Consider the following 16,699-nt stretch of genomic DNA (forward strand, 5'->3'; position numbering starts at 1 on the left):
TGTAAATATATTATAGTTATGCCGGCAGCCGGCCGCGGAGCCTCGTAGTGCAATAATCCACAAAGGGTGATTTTGCGCTGCGTATGGAGCCCAGCAGGCTGCCGCTTTCTCGTGAGACTGTGTGGAGCTCCTAAAGTCCGACATGTCTTACCAAATTTGCAATTAGCCATACATTTTCGTAAAACGACCCATATTTGAGCTTTATATAGTGGATTTCTCGCATAAAAAAGTCCCAGAAGTGAATTTGGTAACGAAACATTGCAGTGTCTGGAATATGAGATTCTGTCGCGTCTCTAATGTGTGTGTATTGGGGATTCGCTCAACCAATCAGCACGCGTCTCTAATGTGTGTGTATGACGATTCGCTCAACCAATCAGCGCGCGTCTCTAATGTGTGCGTATGGCAATTTGCTCAACCAATCACCGCACAGCTCATCTAAATATTCATGAACATACCATATTTGGAAGAAAACCTCTTGTTAGAAATAGAGAGCCAAAGTCCCACCCCTTCCGGTGGATCTCATGGGACCTAAACTCAGAAAAAATATGAATGGTAGTGAACGGGGAGAGGCAAATTATTTTTTGATCCCGTTTGAATTGAGCCATGGATTACAAATATGATGTTCGTCAATTTAAAAGATAAGTTTTCAACTTAAGAAAGTCTCAGTTAGCCGTAGGTTTGTCGTAGTACCACTTAGTTTTGTGTGAAACCGCTCCGTGAACTACATCTCCCGTCTCACACAATCTACCTCACCTAGCTTGACGATCAGCTTGCTCGCTAGCTAGCTAGCTTAGTTCTGTTAAACAACACATGTAACGTTATCGTAACTGCTGTGTTTTATCCGGTGAAGTGTTTTCAGCAGATAAGCAAAAGAACAAGCGAGATCCTCTGCTCATTAGAGTAATGTTACATCCCCGGTACGATACACAGATACATCGTAGCTTCAGCTTCACAATCTTATATTTCAACAGTTTAACAATAAACTGACACTTTCTTCGGTTGAAAAATAATGTTTTGAACTGACGAACATCATATTTGTAATCCATGGCTCAATTAAAATGGGATCAAAAAATAATTATTATCTCTCCATTGACCCTCGTTCATATTCTTTCTAAAGATAGGTCCCATTGGCCGGACGTAGAAGGGCATGACTTCGGTTCTCTATAGGGCCAAAACACAGGGATGCATAAGGGCCAATAAAATATCATTTTCAGCCCAACCAATGTTACATACCCCATTAGGAGACCATAAGGAACAGTGTGAAATACCCTATATAATCATTCTATCACCCCTTTAAAGAAATCCCTGACTTTTTGTACTTTTAATGGACAGAGCGGTCTAATAGACGCACCTTCAGGGAAGTCTTCAGCTGTCTAACAGCCAGGTACTCCAGCACGCGTCTCTTTAGCTTGTCCATGGCATAGTGATCGTTGTCCAATAGAGTGCGAGCGGCTCGGATGTCCAGACAGTCTGAAGAGTGTGTGTGTGTGTGTGTGTGTGTGTGTGTGTGTGTGTGTGTGTGTGTGTGTGTGGTGTGTGTGGTGTGTGGTGTGCAGATGAGATGATGGATCAAAGAAAAAAAGAGAAAACATTAAAGTTAGTGAAGGTGAAGACGTTGCGGTGGCAGCTGCAGAAACAGAGGGATGAGTGACTGTCATTTGAGAAAGTGAGGAGGAAGAAGAGGACAGTGCAAACAAGTTTGCTTAAAGCTTTTTAAAAACAATCAGATTTATTTGCAGGTAATACGGCTATGATCTTTGGCTGGTCTCCACTAGAGCCTGACCGATATAGGATTTTTAAGGCCAGCATCGATACAAATATTTGGCGATTTAAAAATCCGATATTCCGATATATCTGCAGATATATATTTAAAAATAAATAAATCCAGAAACGCGTAACAAAACATAAACAGATTTCCCTAACATTAGTTATTTGTAGTTATTTATGAGTCCTCACTAAAATAATATGATAATGCAGTTTAAAAATAAAAAAATTGTTATTGTTATAACAGAACAGAGGAACATCAAAATATATTAAAGTTATGATAAATAAAATGTATTAAAATACAAACTTAAGATATGAAACTTAAAGGGTTAAACAAGAGTGTTGCCAACAGGGACGTTGTAGAGCGCCCTCTGGTGGACAAACTATGCAACGCCAACACTCATAACATGGCTGAAGGGTGTTTCATCCGTTTTTATTTTATTTTTTAAATATTCAGTATAGTATATACAATATAGTTTGGAAAATGGCTAATATTGGCCCGCCGATAATATCGGTCGGGCTCTAGTCTCCACTAATATTAGTTATTGAGCCATCAGCAGCGGAGACAAAGCAAAGCAGTGGCAAACACTCTGTGTTGAACACGAGTGTTATTATGTCAGTTTGTGAAATCTATTGGCAGCGGGCCTGATATTCTGATACTGTCGCTGGCCACCACAAATACATAATGTCTTTGTGTGGTACACTGTATTTTCTATTTGTGTAAGATTGTTGCCTTGGTATTTTAAAGGAAAGGAAATGACACTGGGTTCACATTTGGACATGAGAGATACCAGATGTGAGACTTGTAAGTGGCGTTAAGTACTTTATTTAAAGCTGTGAAGGGCAGTATGACATAGGGGTGTAAGAAAAAAATCGATACACTTGAGTATCGCTAAATTTTATTTTGCAATACTGTATCGATTTTCAAAAAGGGAATATCGATTTTTTTAGATTTTTTTTAAACGTTCACAAATATTCATGTAAGAAGTGGTTCACGTTTATGTTGTGTTTAAACCCCCTACTGCTAGACGGCTATACTGACACACACCACTAGTGTCCTTGTCTAGTGCCTAGCAGTGCCTAGCAGTGCCTTAGCAGTGCCTGACTTTTTGCTAGACGCTAACAACGTAGCTATGGCTGAACTTTGGCCTACTTTAGCATATAAACATTAGCTCACTAAGAACCTGTGAACCACAATCCCATACTGGCAGTTTGATTTTCTGTTTACTGAACTGTTTACCTAAAGTAAACTTCTTTGACTTTTATGAACATCATGTCTTTTTTTAAATATTAGTTTTTCTAAAATTATACTTATATATCAATATATCACCTTACGCACACTATCGCAATATATTGCAATATATTGCGATATATTGCGATATATTGAATCGTGACCCATGTATCGTGATACGTATCGTATCGCCGTATTCCTGCCAATACACAGCCCTAGTAGAACAAGCTGTAAACACGGTACATATTAAAATGATGAATGTAATTCTAATATTTACTCTCCTTTCAGCTCTGGTTTGCTCTCCACCAACTGTTGTGTAAAATATCTGTCTCTTTAGCTGCTAAATGCTGCACTATGTTCACCAGCTAGTTGCTAATGAAACATTTATTGAAACATATATTTAGGCTTATGAAACATTTGAAACATCTGGCTTGTGGATCTGGTCACCAGCTTTGTTTACCTTTGGTGCTTTTGCTCCATGGCAACTCTACCATCAGATCCAAGTAGTTTCTGGTCAGCGCATACTCAGGCATGGACTGAGGCATCTTCTTCAACCTGAATACAGATGAAGGAGTTGAAATGTAACGCTGGTCAGACTGTGGACCGGGACGCATTAAACAGAAAAGAAGTAGGGTTATGCTTTCAAGACAAAACCACATCTGAGTAATGATTTGAAGGGATCAAAGAAGAATTGAAATTGTTCTTTAAAATGTTGGATTTAAAAAGAATTCAAGCTTTGTTCTCCTAAAAGTACATCATCTAAAAAATATCAGCATAAGTGCTGCACAATTAATGGCCAAAGGGGAACTTTCATATTTTTCAACTTGCAACCTATTTTTCCATGTATTTGTGTCTTAGTGACTAATGGGAACAACATTTTTTGTAAATGGGTCCAGTATTAAGCAAGTGCAACTGCAGCTAGCAGCCGCAAAATGGGCTGCAATGTAATAATTACGAACCGTCAATGTGCGTCCACTAAAAGTGTTTTTATCAGGACAGCTTCAGATTGTTATTAGTGTCTGACTACTTAATGGAAAGATTGTAAAGTCTCGTTCTGAAATCTCGCAAGGTTCTTGTTGCCGGAAGACAGCGGTGCAGACATAGACAGTATATAAACTGGACCAACAGATCCCGTAGTTCTGGACGGAGACCATTGAAGGATATTAGAAGCACTTTTCCGGTGATGGCTGAGCGTTACTGAGCAGCCTCCAACTGAGCTCGAAGATGTAGATGTGACATGAGCAACCTGTCTGAAAGTTGTAAGTCTTCTGGTAGCTGTGTCAAGAGAAATCTCAATCATTCCCAATCTTGCAGAGACGGAGAGCGTAGGTATATGTAAGGAGATAACATAGGCACAGGGTAATTATTGCTAACTAAAATGCTAGTTAACATTAGTAATTCAACTTAAACAGCTAATGTAAGTCAAAACTACCTGCGAGCTTCTCCTGTACTATACGGTAATTTCTCTACTATGCGACAGTAAGTCTGATGACACAATCGTTAGCCTATTTTTACAAAAACGTCTGCTACGGAGCCATAACTTGAAGTACAAGGTAATGGAGCCTTTTATACATTGTCGTGTTTCTTTAGAACTAAACAATGGACAAATAGAGTCTTTAAATGCTTCAGATGTAAAGTTATTCGCTGTCAATGTAGAGCCAAAATGAATGGCAGTCAATGGAATGCTAACGGGAGGTGATGGCTTGTTAGCATCAAAATGGTGCCATAGGAGCTACGCGTTCCGGGGAGAGGCTTACCCCCTTGGGTGCGGAAGGTGAGTGAGAGAGTTGGAGAGAGGCGTGCCGAGTAAAGTTTGATGTGTTGGAGTACAGAAAGTGTAGCTTTGTGTTGGCTAAAAGATTTTAAATTGCGCATTTCCGAGTTGTGCCAACTAAATATCGAGCTACACTTTGCGCAGCTTTCACAGACATTATGGATAGGCTGAAAAAGCTGTGCTAGCATACAGCTTCAAATGGATCCAAACACATTCCACACACTGTGCCTTGCAGACCATTGGGTCTGCAGTGACCATTTTGACCGGGGATGACCACTCCCAACCAAAGAGGAGAAGAAATCCTATACCAAAGCGAATTTTCCTATAGAAAAAATGCAGTTCCAAGAGTGGAGAGCTGCAGACAGAGCGGAGATAAGATAAAGTTACTGTGTTGACCTGGCATCAGTAAGTTACACACGAAAGCATGGCAGAATAACGGCATCGTACACCAAGCACTGTTACTGCTACTACCTCTATCAGAGATATTTGACTTTGGCTCTGCTCATCTCACACAGGCTGGCTAGGGATGTGGGGACAACCTCAATAACTACTGTAAATACAAGGCTATGCTCAGTTTTTTTACGGTAACAAAGTGAGATAGAGCCAAAGTTGATGGCTAAACTTGACTGTCACCAACATTTTAGCGATCATATTATTCTGGCTGGGTATGCTGACGTGTATGTCGATGTGTGTTGCCCTAATGTAGGCTGTAAACACACAGATTGTTTATTGTGTGGTCAATGAATGAACAATTTTTGCCAGGAAAAGTAGCATGCATGCATACATTTGTGTACAGTTCTGTTATGTTTGATGCCCATTGCAAGATCGTATTTGTAATTTGTAAATTCGGCGCAATTTATTTAAAACCGTCCTAGCTTGATAGCAATTGTTATCCGACTTATGTTAAGTTCCCTGACATTCTATCTTCTCAACTCTAATGCTGTGTGTGGAAACTGAAGCAGTTGTGGGAAGCGTCATATCGGATTGGTTTTGGTCACGCAACCTTTTTGACCCTATTTCCTCCAACTCCAAGAAAGCATTTGCATACTGTGGATTGGATGTGATGGGAATAAGATGAATAGAAAGATAAGTATAGCAATTGTTGTTGTTTTTTATGGATGCATTTTTCTGACCGTGTTGGTATTTTAATAAGGGTTGTTTAATATACAGTAAGTTCATATGTTTGCTTTGTTTCTTTGTAAAATAAAATAAAAAATAAATCTTGCAGCCCTAATCAGCATGTGCCATTATTTCACCACAAGTATTTGCATTTTAGAACTGTGCAGTCAAAGGCACAGTCCAAGAAAGCTATTGCAAATAAATGCTTATTTTAAACTGCAGCTGTTAAATACATTTCTTAGATAACTAGGACAGTGACCACAAACGTCATGGCTTATCAGGGCAAGTTTACCTCTTGAGCTCTTTGAGGCAAACTCTAAGTGCAGCTTCAGACATCTCGGCCCTGTGGACCTTCCTTTCCAAGGCTGCAGTGTCATCACCATCCTCATCTTCATCTTCTTCATCCAGGTTGAACTGCCGGCCCGGGAAGACGCCACCTTTACGTACCGATAACACCTGATCAGATGAGACACCGAGAGGTGAACAGTCATATCAATACAGACATTGTTGAAAGGAAAAGGAGAAATATGAATGTTTGTTACCCTTTTCTCATTGTCAGGACCTATTTTCCTGGTTTTCTTTATCAGTTTTAGTCCCTCGATCTGTCTGGTCAACATGGGCAGAGCCTTCTTAAATCGCTCCTCCAAAGTCACCGCATCCAGGACCTTCACAGCACACGTGGAGAAACCAAAACTTCATTTCAAAATACATTCACTGTAGAAAATAATCTTTACATTACGCTCACTCTACTGCTAAAGGCAACGCAACATTTTCACCGTGTTTGACTTGTTTCTCAACCTAAATAAATTATTAAAAACACTGAATCTGAGTAATTCAAAATATGCTGTAATTACATCATTAAAAACTCTACAAATAGTGGTTTGTCACATACTGTTTCTTTCTCTTTTTTAAAGTTATTAGCTTGAAATTAGGTTTACCCAGACCCAACAGTTCACTTCACCTGTAGTTTCTCCTTGTTTGAGGTGCGGATCATGGAGGCTAACACATCAGGCAGAGCTTCCCTGGGCAGACTGTCCAACAGACGCCTGAACTTAGCCACCACTGGAACTGACATGTCCAACATACCTAACAACTACACACACACACACACACACACACGGAGATATTAGATTTACTGACACAATTAAGCGTGTTCGAGGCTTAAGTGCAATCCATCACAGCCTGTTGCTGTCATGATCCATCACAGTTTATTGCCTATTTTATTTTTATTTATTTCTCTCCTATGTAATGAACATTGAAGTGCCTTAGTTGTTGTAGTTGAAAGGTGCAATACAAAAAACCCAGGAATCCCAGGAATTTGGTATAGCTGTGGTATAAATTATGAATGCAAAGACATATGACGAAGCCTTTTCAGTAATTGATGAATGGGCTCGTCAGTACTTTGAGTTATAGATTTTGTGCTACACACCTGCAACCTGCAGGTCTTCTCACAGCAAGATAAGATAAGAAAGATAATTATTCATCCTGAAGGAAATGGGTGTGCCCAATGCTCCAAGATACGCTGCATTGTGCCAGCAAAGGCAGTGAAGAAGAAAAACTACTTGCAAGTAAGCACAAATGTAGTGGATTCAAAACATATTTGTTAGATACACAGCGTTTTGGTGAGTAACACTGAATGTAAACCTAGCTTTTGTTTGTTTATAAGAAAACGCCACAGGACAACTTTTTGCTATTAACACTTCCAAACAAACTGGGAATGCTCTCGCTGCATGCAGAGTCCTGCAGAGCTTTTTTTGTGGAGGCAGCAAGCCCACAATGAACTGGTGACCAGCTTCACTAACTCAAGTCATTAATGTTTCATTCATTGTTGAATATGTGTACATGCTTGCTGATGCAGTCCATTTGTCTTTTAAAGTGCTCATATTATGCTTTTTGGTGTTTTCCCTTTCCTTTATTGTGTTGTATATCTTTTTTGTGCATGTTATAGGTTTACAAAGTGAAAAAGCCCAAAGTCCACCCCAAAGGGACTTACCATCTCCAACAGAAAACTCTGTTCACAAACTGCTCCAAACAGCTCTATTGTAGTCCAGCCTTTACTTCAGAGACAAACGTGCGTCACTTTGTAACACAAGTTATAATGCTCGCCTAGCTGCTAGCGGGGCACGCCCTCATACTCTGCTTCTGACTGGCTAGTAGTCCTTACCTAGCTACTGTCCCCTGAACTACTACTGAACTGTCCCCTCTGCTTTCAAAACTGCCGCTGTCACCCCAATCCTTAAAAAACCTGGTCTGGATCCCTCCTCTCTCAACAACTACCGCCCAATATCCAACCTCCCCTTTCTGTCTAAAACCCTGGAACGCATAGTCGCCTCACAACTACAAACCCATCTTCTTGCCAATAACCTATTCGAACCTCTCCAATCTGGTTTTCGCCCCCTACACAGCACAGAAACCGCTCTCCTCAAAGTCCTCAACGACCTCCTCACCTTTGCTGACACCCGGTTCCCTCAACATCCTCATCCTCCTCGACCTGAGTGCAGCCTTCGATACTGTGAGCCATAACATCCTGCTCACCAGACTCAAAACACCTCGGTATCGGTACTGCACTCCAGCTGCGCTCCACTCCTACCTTTCCAACAGATCCCATTTCATCTCTCTCCACAACCACACCTCTGCCACAGCCACAGTCACTCAAGGTGTTCCCAAGGGCTCCGTGCTTGGCCCCCCCCCTCTTCATCATCTACATCCTCCCTCTTGGTCAGATATACTCCGCCACTTCAACCTGGACTTCCACTGCTATGCTGGCGACACCCAGATCTACCTCAGCACCAAATCCCCCACAATCCTCCCCTCTCCCACATCAACTCCTGTCTGTCAGCTATTAAAACCTGGATGCAACACAACTTCCTCAAACTCAACGCGACAAAACAGAATTCCTTCTGATCGGCTCCAAATCCACACTCAGCAAAACCAATAACCCCACTCTCACCATCGACGGCACCATTGTCTCCCCATCTCCCCAGGCCCGCAACCTTGGCGTTATCTTTGATTCCACCCTCTCCCTTGAGCCTCACATCCGTCAAGTCATTAAAACCTCCTTCTTTCACCTCCGCAACATCGCCCAAAATCAGACCCTCTCTCACACCCCCGCTGCTGAAAGACTCATTCACGCTTCTTCTCCTCCCCCCGACTGGACTACTGCAACTCACTTCTCCTCGGCATCAGCTCTACCAACATCAACCGACTCCAACTGGTCCAGAAACTCAGCCGCCCGCCTCATTACCTGCTCCAAATCCTGGCACCACATCACTCCAGTCCTAAAACAACTCCACTGGCTTCCCATTTCCCACCGGATCACCTACAAAATCCTGGTCCTCACCTATAAAGCCCTCCACCATCTGGCCCCCTCATACCTCACGAACCTCCTCTCCCCTTACCAACCCTCAGCGGTCCCTCAGATCCACCTCAGCCGGCTCTCCTCTCCATCCAAAAGTCCAACCTGCGCTGTTTTGGGGACAGAGCCTTCTCCAGAGCAGCTCCCAGGCTCCGGAACTCCCTCCCCCAAGAGATCCGCACCTCCTGAGTCCCTCACCATCTTCCAGTCCCGCCTCAAGACCCATCTCTTCACCTCAGCCTACCCATAGTCCACCTGCCCCCCTCCCTTTTTCATCTGTATCTTGTTTTGTTCTACTTGTTTTGTTTGCTCGTTTTGTTTTGTTATGTTTTTATAATCTACCCTGCCCTGTAAAGCGACTTTGAGTCCATGAAAAGCGCTATATAAATTCAATTTATTATTATTATTATTACTGCACATGTGCGACTCCCAACAAAGATGGAATAGAAGTGAGATGCCTCACTCTGTAGCTAAAACAGAGAGCTCAACACACAGAGTGAAAAGAGGAGCTGCAGCAATGTGCAGTACAACAAAAATATGGTGTTTTTTGAAAATTAAATCATGTAAACCTATTCTGATATAACCTCTAAATACAATTATGAACCTGAAAATGAGCACAATATGAGCACTTTAATGTATCAGTCAAATCTGTCATCTAGCAAGTTGATCCCAGCAGATGAAAAGGAATCTCATTGGTCAGTCAGAATATCAAACAATGATAGGCTAATTAGGCCAAAATAAATTGTATTCTTTTTGTATACTAGTCCAGCCCCCACAGTGTCTGAATGTAGTTGATGAACCCTGGTTCACACACACCTGTACACACACACACACACACACACACACACACACACACACACACCTGTACGTACACATAGTGTACTGAACCCAATAAACTTAAACAAGTAATTAAACAAAGCATTATTTTCAGTGAGGCAAAAAGATTGTCATGTTGATTTTTCATAAACACAAGCTAAATTTAAGATTTATTTATTAGGACAATGCACATTAATCAACATTTCTGTAAACGCGCCAGTGTTAGCCAGTTGGCAAATTTTCAACTGTAGTCCTATCATTGTCATACATACAGTGTGGGGGCCTCAATGACCTAAATAGGATTGTCAAAAGGCTTGTTATACATGAGATCCCCACAATTTACTGACACAGTAAATCTTTGAATGTGATAGCTCCAATACAAAACAGCTGAGCGTCTTAAAATATTACTGTGACATTGTACAACTTGTATCTGTATGCATCAATACATCAGCAGCTTCTGGGGATGTTGCCTGAAAAACACACACACACACACACACACACACACACACACACACACACACACACACACACACACACACACACACACACACACACACACACACACACACACACACACACACACACACACACACACACCTGTACAGCTGCTTGGTAGAACTTGTGGGACAGCTCCCCCAGCTCTCCTTCTTCTGCTGGGACACCCTCTGTTGCTGGGGTCGTGTACTGCTCCAGTTTATCCAATTGCTGCACCTGCAATGATTCTCCAATTAGAAGAGGCACATATTGCAGTCAGCCTAGACTATATCGACGGCGTTTCATTTCCGGGACTGTTCAGGTGCCGCCGGGAAAGCCCGCCGGACGTCCCTCATTTTCGGCCGGATGTCCAGCACCTTCCGCTTTTTGTTTGCATTGGCATTCTAAACGCCGGTCGATTTCTGAGGATTATGGTTAACTACTCCTCAGACCTCTGCAGGGTAAATGGAGACAGCTAGCTAGACTATCTGTCCAATCTGAGTTTTCTGTTGCACGACTAAAACAACTTTTGAACACGTAAACACGTTCCACCAAAACAAGTTCCTTCCCTTTTCAGAGGCGCCGTGGCTTCACACAGTCACAGGTGGGACAAGCGGCTTTGAGTGACAGGTGAAACTGTCACAGGCGGCGAATATAGACTGTAGACGTCATTCGACCCGCCTCAGCTCCATCGACGCTCCACCTCTTTGGATTACGTGACGCAGGCGCTGCCAGATGGTGACGGCCAGTCACCGCCCACATTTTGAGCTTCATTATTGGTGACTAGGTGTCAGTACCCGATCCGTTCCACCGGCACGATCCGTTCTGCGCATGTGCAAGATGACACATATGCCATGACGTAGGCGCAGATGATAATGCTGCGTTCATGCCACCTTGGAATAACAGGCACCGCCCCACTGGTTACGTTGTTTCTGACAGGCAGCATTCACATGGTCGGTGGCTGTCTGTCAGTACCCGATCCGTTCCACGGTAGCCTCCACCGGGATAGCTAACAGCTAATTCGGCTAACCGCTAGCCGACAGCTAGATTCAGTCTATAATAACGCATGCGCAGAATGGATCGTGCAGGCAGAACGGACAGCTAGATTCAGTCTAAAATAACGTTAAGTCAAACATAATGGGAAAAGCAGGCTACAGCTAAATTAAGACTTTACAGTAATAACAATAAAGACAAGTATTGAGTGATTGTATTTTAAATAAGCAAAGTAATTAAAAAAGTAAGTAAAGTAGAACTGACGTAACAGCTGTTATATATGTTAACGTTTATTTTCAAGTTTTATTTTGAGGGTCTTTTAAAGTTTACATGCTGTCTCAGCTAGCGGTTAGCCGAATTAGCTGTTAGCTAAACTAACGTTAGCTTAACTGTGGAGGCTAACGGCAGACCGCTGCAATCAGCTAGCGGTTAGCCAAATTAACCATTAGTTAAACTAACGTTAGCTTCCCAGTGGAGGCTAACGGCAGACCGCTATAATCACCTAGCGGTCCGCCGAATTCGCTATTAGCTAACTAACGTTAGCTGGAGGCTAGCGTGTGAACATCTTGCGCATGCGCAGAACGGATCGTGCAGGTGGAAGCGGTGCCGTTATTCCGAGGTGGTGGTGGCATGAACGCAGCATTATCATCTGCGCCTACGTCATGGCATACGTGTCATCTTGCACATGCGCAGAACGGATCGTGCCGGTGGAACGGATCGGGTACTGACACTAGGGGTGGTAGGGTTCATGAAAAAACATCCGAACCGCTCGGTCCGCTTGTCTCGGTTCGGAACGTGTGTGTGCCGCACGGTTCGACGCATGCGCAATGTAGCCTCGTGCCCGTATGTGACCTCAGACAGCTGTGTTTCCCTTTCGCGCGAAAGAAGAGGTGTGGACAAGTAACCAACAAAACATACAGCAAAAGACATTTCAGACCGTCCTGCCAACCTGTAAACTTTTTAACATCAATGTACTGTAACTTTTTTTCACTCTAAAGTCACTGAAGCGGATGCAGTTTAGATCCTGTTGGGTCTCTGCAGCGGGTGGGGCTGCTCAGTTCTCCCCGCGACTGACGCGCGCACACACACAAGCACACACACACACACACAAGCACACACACACACACACACACACACAAGCACACACACACACACACACACACACACACACACACACACACACACACACACACACACACACGGTGGATGCAAGAAAAAAACGGAGATGAGACGTACAGGAGGACCTGACAGCTACGCTCGTTATTGTAAGTGCAATGATAAGTCCAATAAGTACTTTATCAAACCGTATGACTGTATGTCCCAGCCCAGGCCAGGATAGGAAATTAACTAACAACGTAAACAGTTTTTATGTTTAACGTATTCTGACTTATTCAAAAGATGGAGCTTTAAGAGTTCTTCTCTTTTTCTTTTAAAGGATATATTTTTGTAAGAGCTACACTGGAGTTGGCAGTTTGATAAATACAAGTTATTTCAATTGATTCTGTAATATTTCAATCTTTATGTGCAAAAAAAGGCACATAAGTTCCTGTAGATGGTAATACACATTCTCCTTTTTTTGCCAAATAAATGAAAAGCATGCTGAAATCATCAATGTCTTACCTCTTGCTGTATCAAAATCTCACCTAGCTTTCCTCAGAGATGGTCCCAATAATGTGCTTAAAGTCAAGTAAAATTCAGTTTGTGCATGATTATATGATATAACTATATATTTAATACTGTATCCTACATTGTGGATAATTAAGCTATATATCATATGCTCAAGTATATTTCTGGAGTGTTAAAGATTAAAAGAAAAAATAATAAAAACCGTACAGAACCGAAAACCGTGACCCTAAAACCGTGATACGAACCGAACCGTGAGTTTTGTGAACCGTACCACCCCTATTGGTGACGTCACAGAGACTACATGCCTACTTAGTACAGTCTACGCTCAAGACCCAAGACAAGTTCCCATGTCTTGCTTGCTACCTGCTGGTTGAAGTGACTTAAATTGATGGTTCGGAGTAATTCACCCTAGGGTCCTTTGCACCATGACCTCGAGCCAAACACCCTCCCAGAAGCTTTTTTCACCTGGGTCTAACATTGGGAGAGTTAGCTAGAGTAGCGTTATCAGCTGAATAGCTTAGCGCAGGGGCTAATGGACCCACGTTTGTATCTTGTAAGTTACCCCACTAATAATGCCCGAAATGATACCAAACGTCTACAAGTAGTACAAATAGGTTATGCTCTCATAAAACAATGGATTGGAAAGTTTGTAAGTACACCAGAACTTTATGAACACTTGCCTGCTTTCAGCTCTCTGTTGCTGCTGCTGCTGCTACCTGCAGTTAGACGAGTGCTTAGGGCCGTCTACAAATTACTACACCGAAAAGAGTTACAACAAAAATATTTATTAATTAAATGATTAAATAAGGTAATGTCTCCAAACTTACCTCAGTTATTACTTGTCTCCTGCTAGTTATACTACAGCACTTACTGAATTACTCCGAACCATCACTTTAAGGTGGGCTGACCTTTAAGGTGGACCAGTTATTCTCATTTTAGTAACACGCCGCTCCTCCTAAGTTTTGCTTAAGGTGATCGCACCCTTGTTGCAACTGACAACCACTAAGCTTTATGTAAATAATTGTGCAATGATGTCACACAGATATGCAAATGAGTGCATGACGTTATTTGCGCATAAGCGCTCTTAAAACCCAGGAATAACCCTGTATTTGTACACAAGCAAGAAAGGGGTTGACACGATACACTGCTGCCGCAGGTTTCACACTTTTCTGCTGACTTACAATTGGCAGCAGTAATGCACAAAGAAACCTAGCGATGCACCAACAAACAAGACAAGAAAGGAAGGAGAGACAGGCAAACATGATGTAAACAATAGAGATATTTAAAAAACAAAATTAAAAAAACAGCTTTTATGAGGAAGAAAATGCATTCCAAACATTTGTTAGGCCTCAGTGTTACAAACATGTTTTGACATTACATGTAAACATAACCATAAGATGACAGAATGTATGACTATTTTGGTAATGGGTTTCATACACTCTCCGTAATAAACATCTAAAAGCAAAACTGGGGGACCCTGGGACCCAATCTTAACAAATGGGGGTCCGTGGTCTAATTTGTGTCAGTTTAGGGGTCCTTGATGTGAAAAGGTTTTGGAACCACTGCCTTAAAGTACTAGCTAATACTAGTTACAGCGGTCAGTTTTACTGACTTTCACTGCATGGCTAGTGTTAAAGGTTCCCTGTTGAGTTTCAAACCTATAGTAGTGCTATGGAGCCATTTTTCTAGGAATGGGTCTGACGTTTTGTGATCTCGTGCACACGCACAAAGACGCCCACAGAGCAGCTTTAAGTTCATCTGTAACTGTAAGACATTGTCATTGACATTCTTACCTCTGCCAGGACAAAGGGTCGCTCCTTAAGCAGACCTGACACACTAAAGCGGCACAATCCTGTGATAAGGAGGGTGTAGTGGGGCTTTGGCCAGTTGCTGCCCACCACCTGCACTGCTATCCCCGCTGTACCAATTCTACAGAGAGATAGAGAGAGAGAAAGTGAGACAGAGGAGGTGGGCGATGATAGAAAACCCACTGGAGGAGGATCACGGCCGATTTGGCCTGTCCTGAGCGCATCTTAGCGGCATTATCAAATACTAAACGATAATCTACCCTGACTGTTTCAAGTTTGTACAGATTCCGTCTTCACACCTTGGATCTGGTCGATACATCTCAAATACCTGCTAATTTGGCTCAAACAACTCTGTTACAATTGGCAGGTGTGCTGCAATATGTGGAAGTCTGCATGGGAGTGACACATCAGTCTCACATCAATAAACACTAAAAGCCAAGCTATGCTGCTACACAATGTACTGAACCCAATAAACTTTAAAAAGTAATTAAACAAAGCGTTATTTTCAGGGACGCAAAAGGATTGTCATGTTGATTTTTCATAAACACAAGCTAAATTTAAGATTTATTTATTAGGACAATACACATTAATCAACATTTCTGTAAACGCGCCAGTGTTAGCCAGTTGGCAAATTTTCAACTGTAGTCCTATCATTGTCATACATACAGCGTGGGGGACTCAATGACCTAAATAGGATTGTCAAAAGGCTTGTTATACATGAGATCCCCACAATTTACTGACACAGTAAATCTTTGAGTGTGACAGCTCCAATACTTTAACAGCTGAGCGTCTTAAAATATTTCTGTGAGTGTGCATGACAGCGTGCACTACGGCAGCACATTGTACAACTTGTATCTGTATGCATCAATACATCAGCAGCTTCTGGCGATGTTGCCTGAATCTCTCACACACACACACACACACACACACACACACACACACACACACACACACACACACACACACACTACAAAATATGTCTCATTATGGACTAGCAGTGGCGAGCTCATATATTCCTGTATTCAATGTGAAGTTAAGTGGCAGCAACATCAGAATAGATGCAGTTATGTGTGGATAATAGTTGATTTGAGAAGCCTTTTAAAATGTCCTGTGGCTCTAAATCAAAGCCAAATGTACTGCTTTCATGGAAAATATGTTTGGACAGCCAGCATTAAATCCATATTTCCCCTAACATCCATGCCACATTACTGTGGTCTACCACAACAAGGAACAGGGACATCAGATTGTCTTCTTTTTATTTATTTACAAATTCATCTTCTGCATCCTTTAATCCATTGAACTAGCTATTAAGCAGTGGGAAGAACAAGGTTTTATTTTCCAGTAACTGTGGCTTAAAGAGACAAACCATCAAGAGACAAACAATTGCTACTTAGTAACCAGGCCGACCTGATAAACTGCTGGTGAAAGGTTAAAGTCCACTTTACTGTGCTTGGCTGCAGGACTACTGATAAAACTGTTAGACTTTTCTAGAACAACTCACACACTACAACTGCTGTGAAAAAATATGAACTGTGCATAACACAAAAATACCAATTACACTAAATTTGACATGACGTGCATAGCTGGCAAGGCTTTTAGAGAGATAATAAAGGGGAAAAAGTCATTTGATTTGCATTATACTCTGCCATGCCAGTGAAAGGCCAGTAATTTAACACCTAACCTGATGCGACATGTAGCTAACTAGCCAGATTTGAGGGAAAAAAAGTTTTAAAAAATAA

At 42.1% G+C, this 16,699-nt stretch overlaps 1 protein-coding gene across 1 annotated transcript in view; it reads right to left on the minus strand.

The window, feature by feature from the left end:
• Positions 1–16,699, minus strand: part of lonp2 (lon peptidase 2, peroxisomal) — a 38,349-nt gene that overhangs the window by 20,937 nt on the left and 713 nt on the right. Inside the window, 7 exon segments of the mRNA XM_039808545.1 lie at positions 1,352–1,470; positions 3,456–3,550; positions 6,181–6,344; positions 6,431–6,553; positions 6,850–6,981; positions 10,657–10,770; positions 14,946–15,081. Of these exon segments, the coding sequence (XP_039664479.1) occupies positions 1,352–1,470; positions 3,456–3,550; positions 6,181–6,344; positions 6,431–6,553; positions 6,850–6,981; positions 10,657–10,770; positions 14,946–15,081 (883 nt within the window).

This window comes from Perca fluviatilis, chromosome 8 (assembly GCF_010015445.1).
Source record: "Perca fluviatilis chromosome 8, GENO_Pfluv_1.0, whole genome shotgun sequence".
Classification (NCBI taxonomy): domain Eukaryota; kingdom Metazoa; phylum Chordata; class Actinopteri; order Perciformes; family Percidae; genus Perca; species Perca fluviatilis.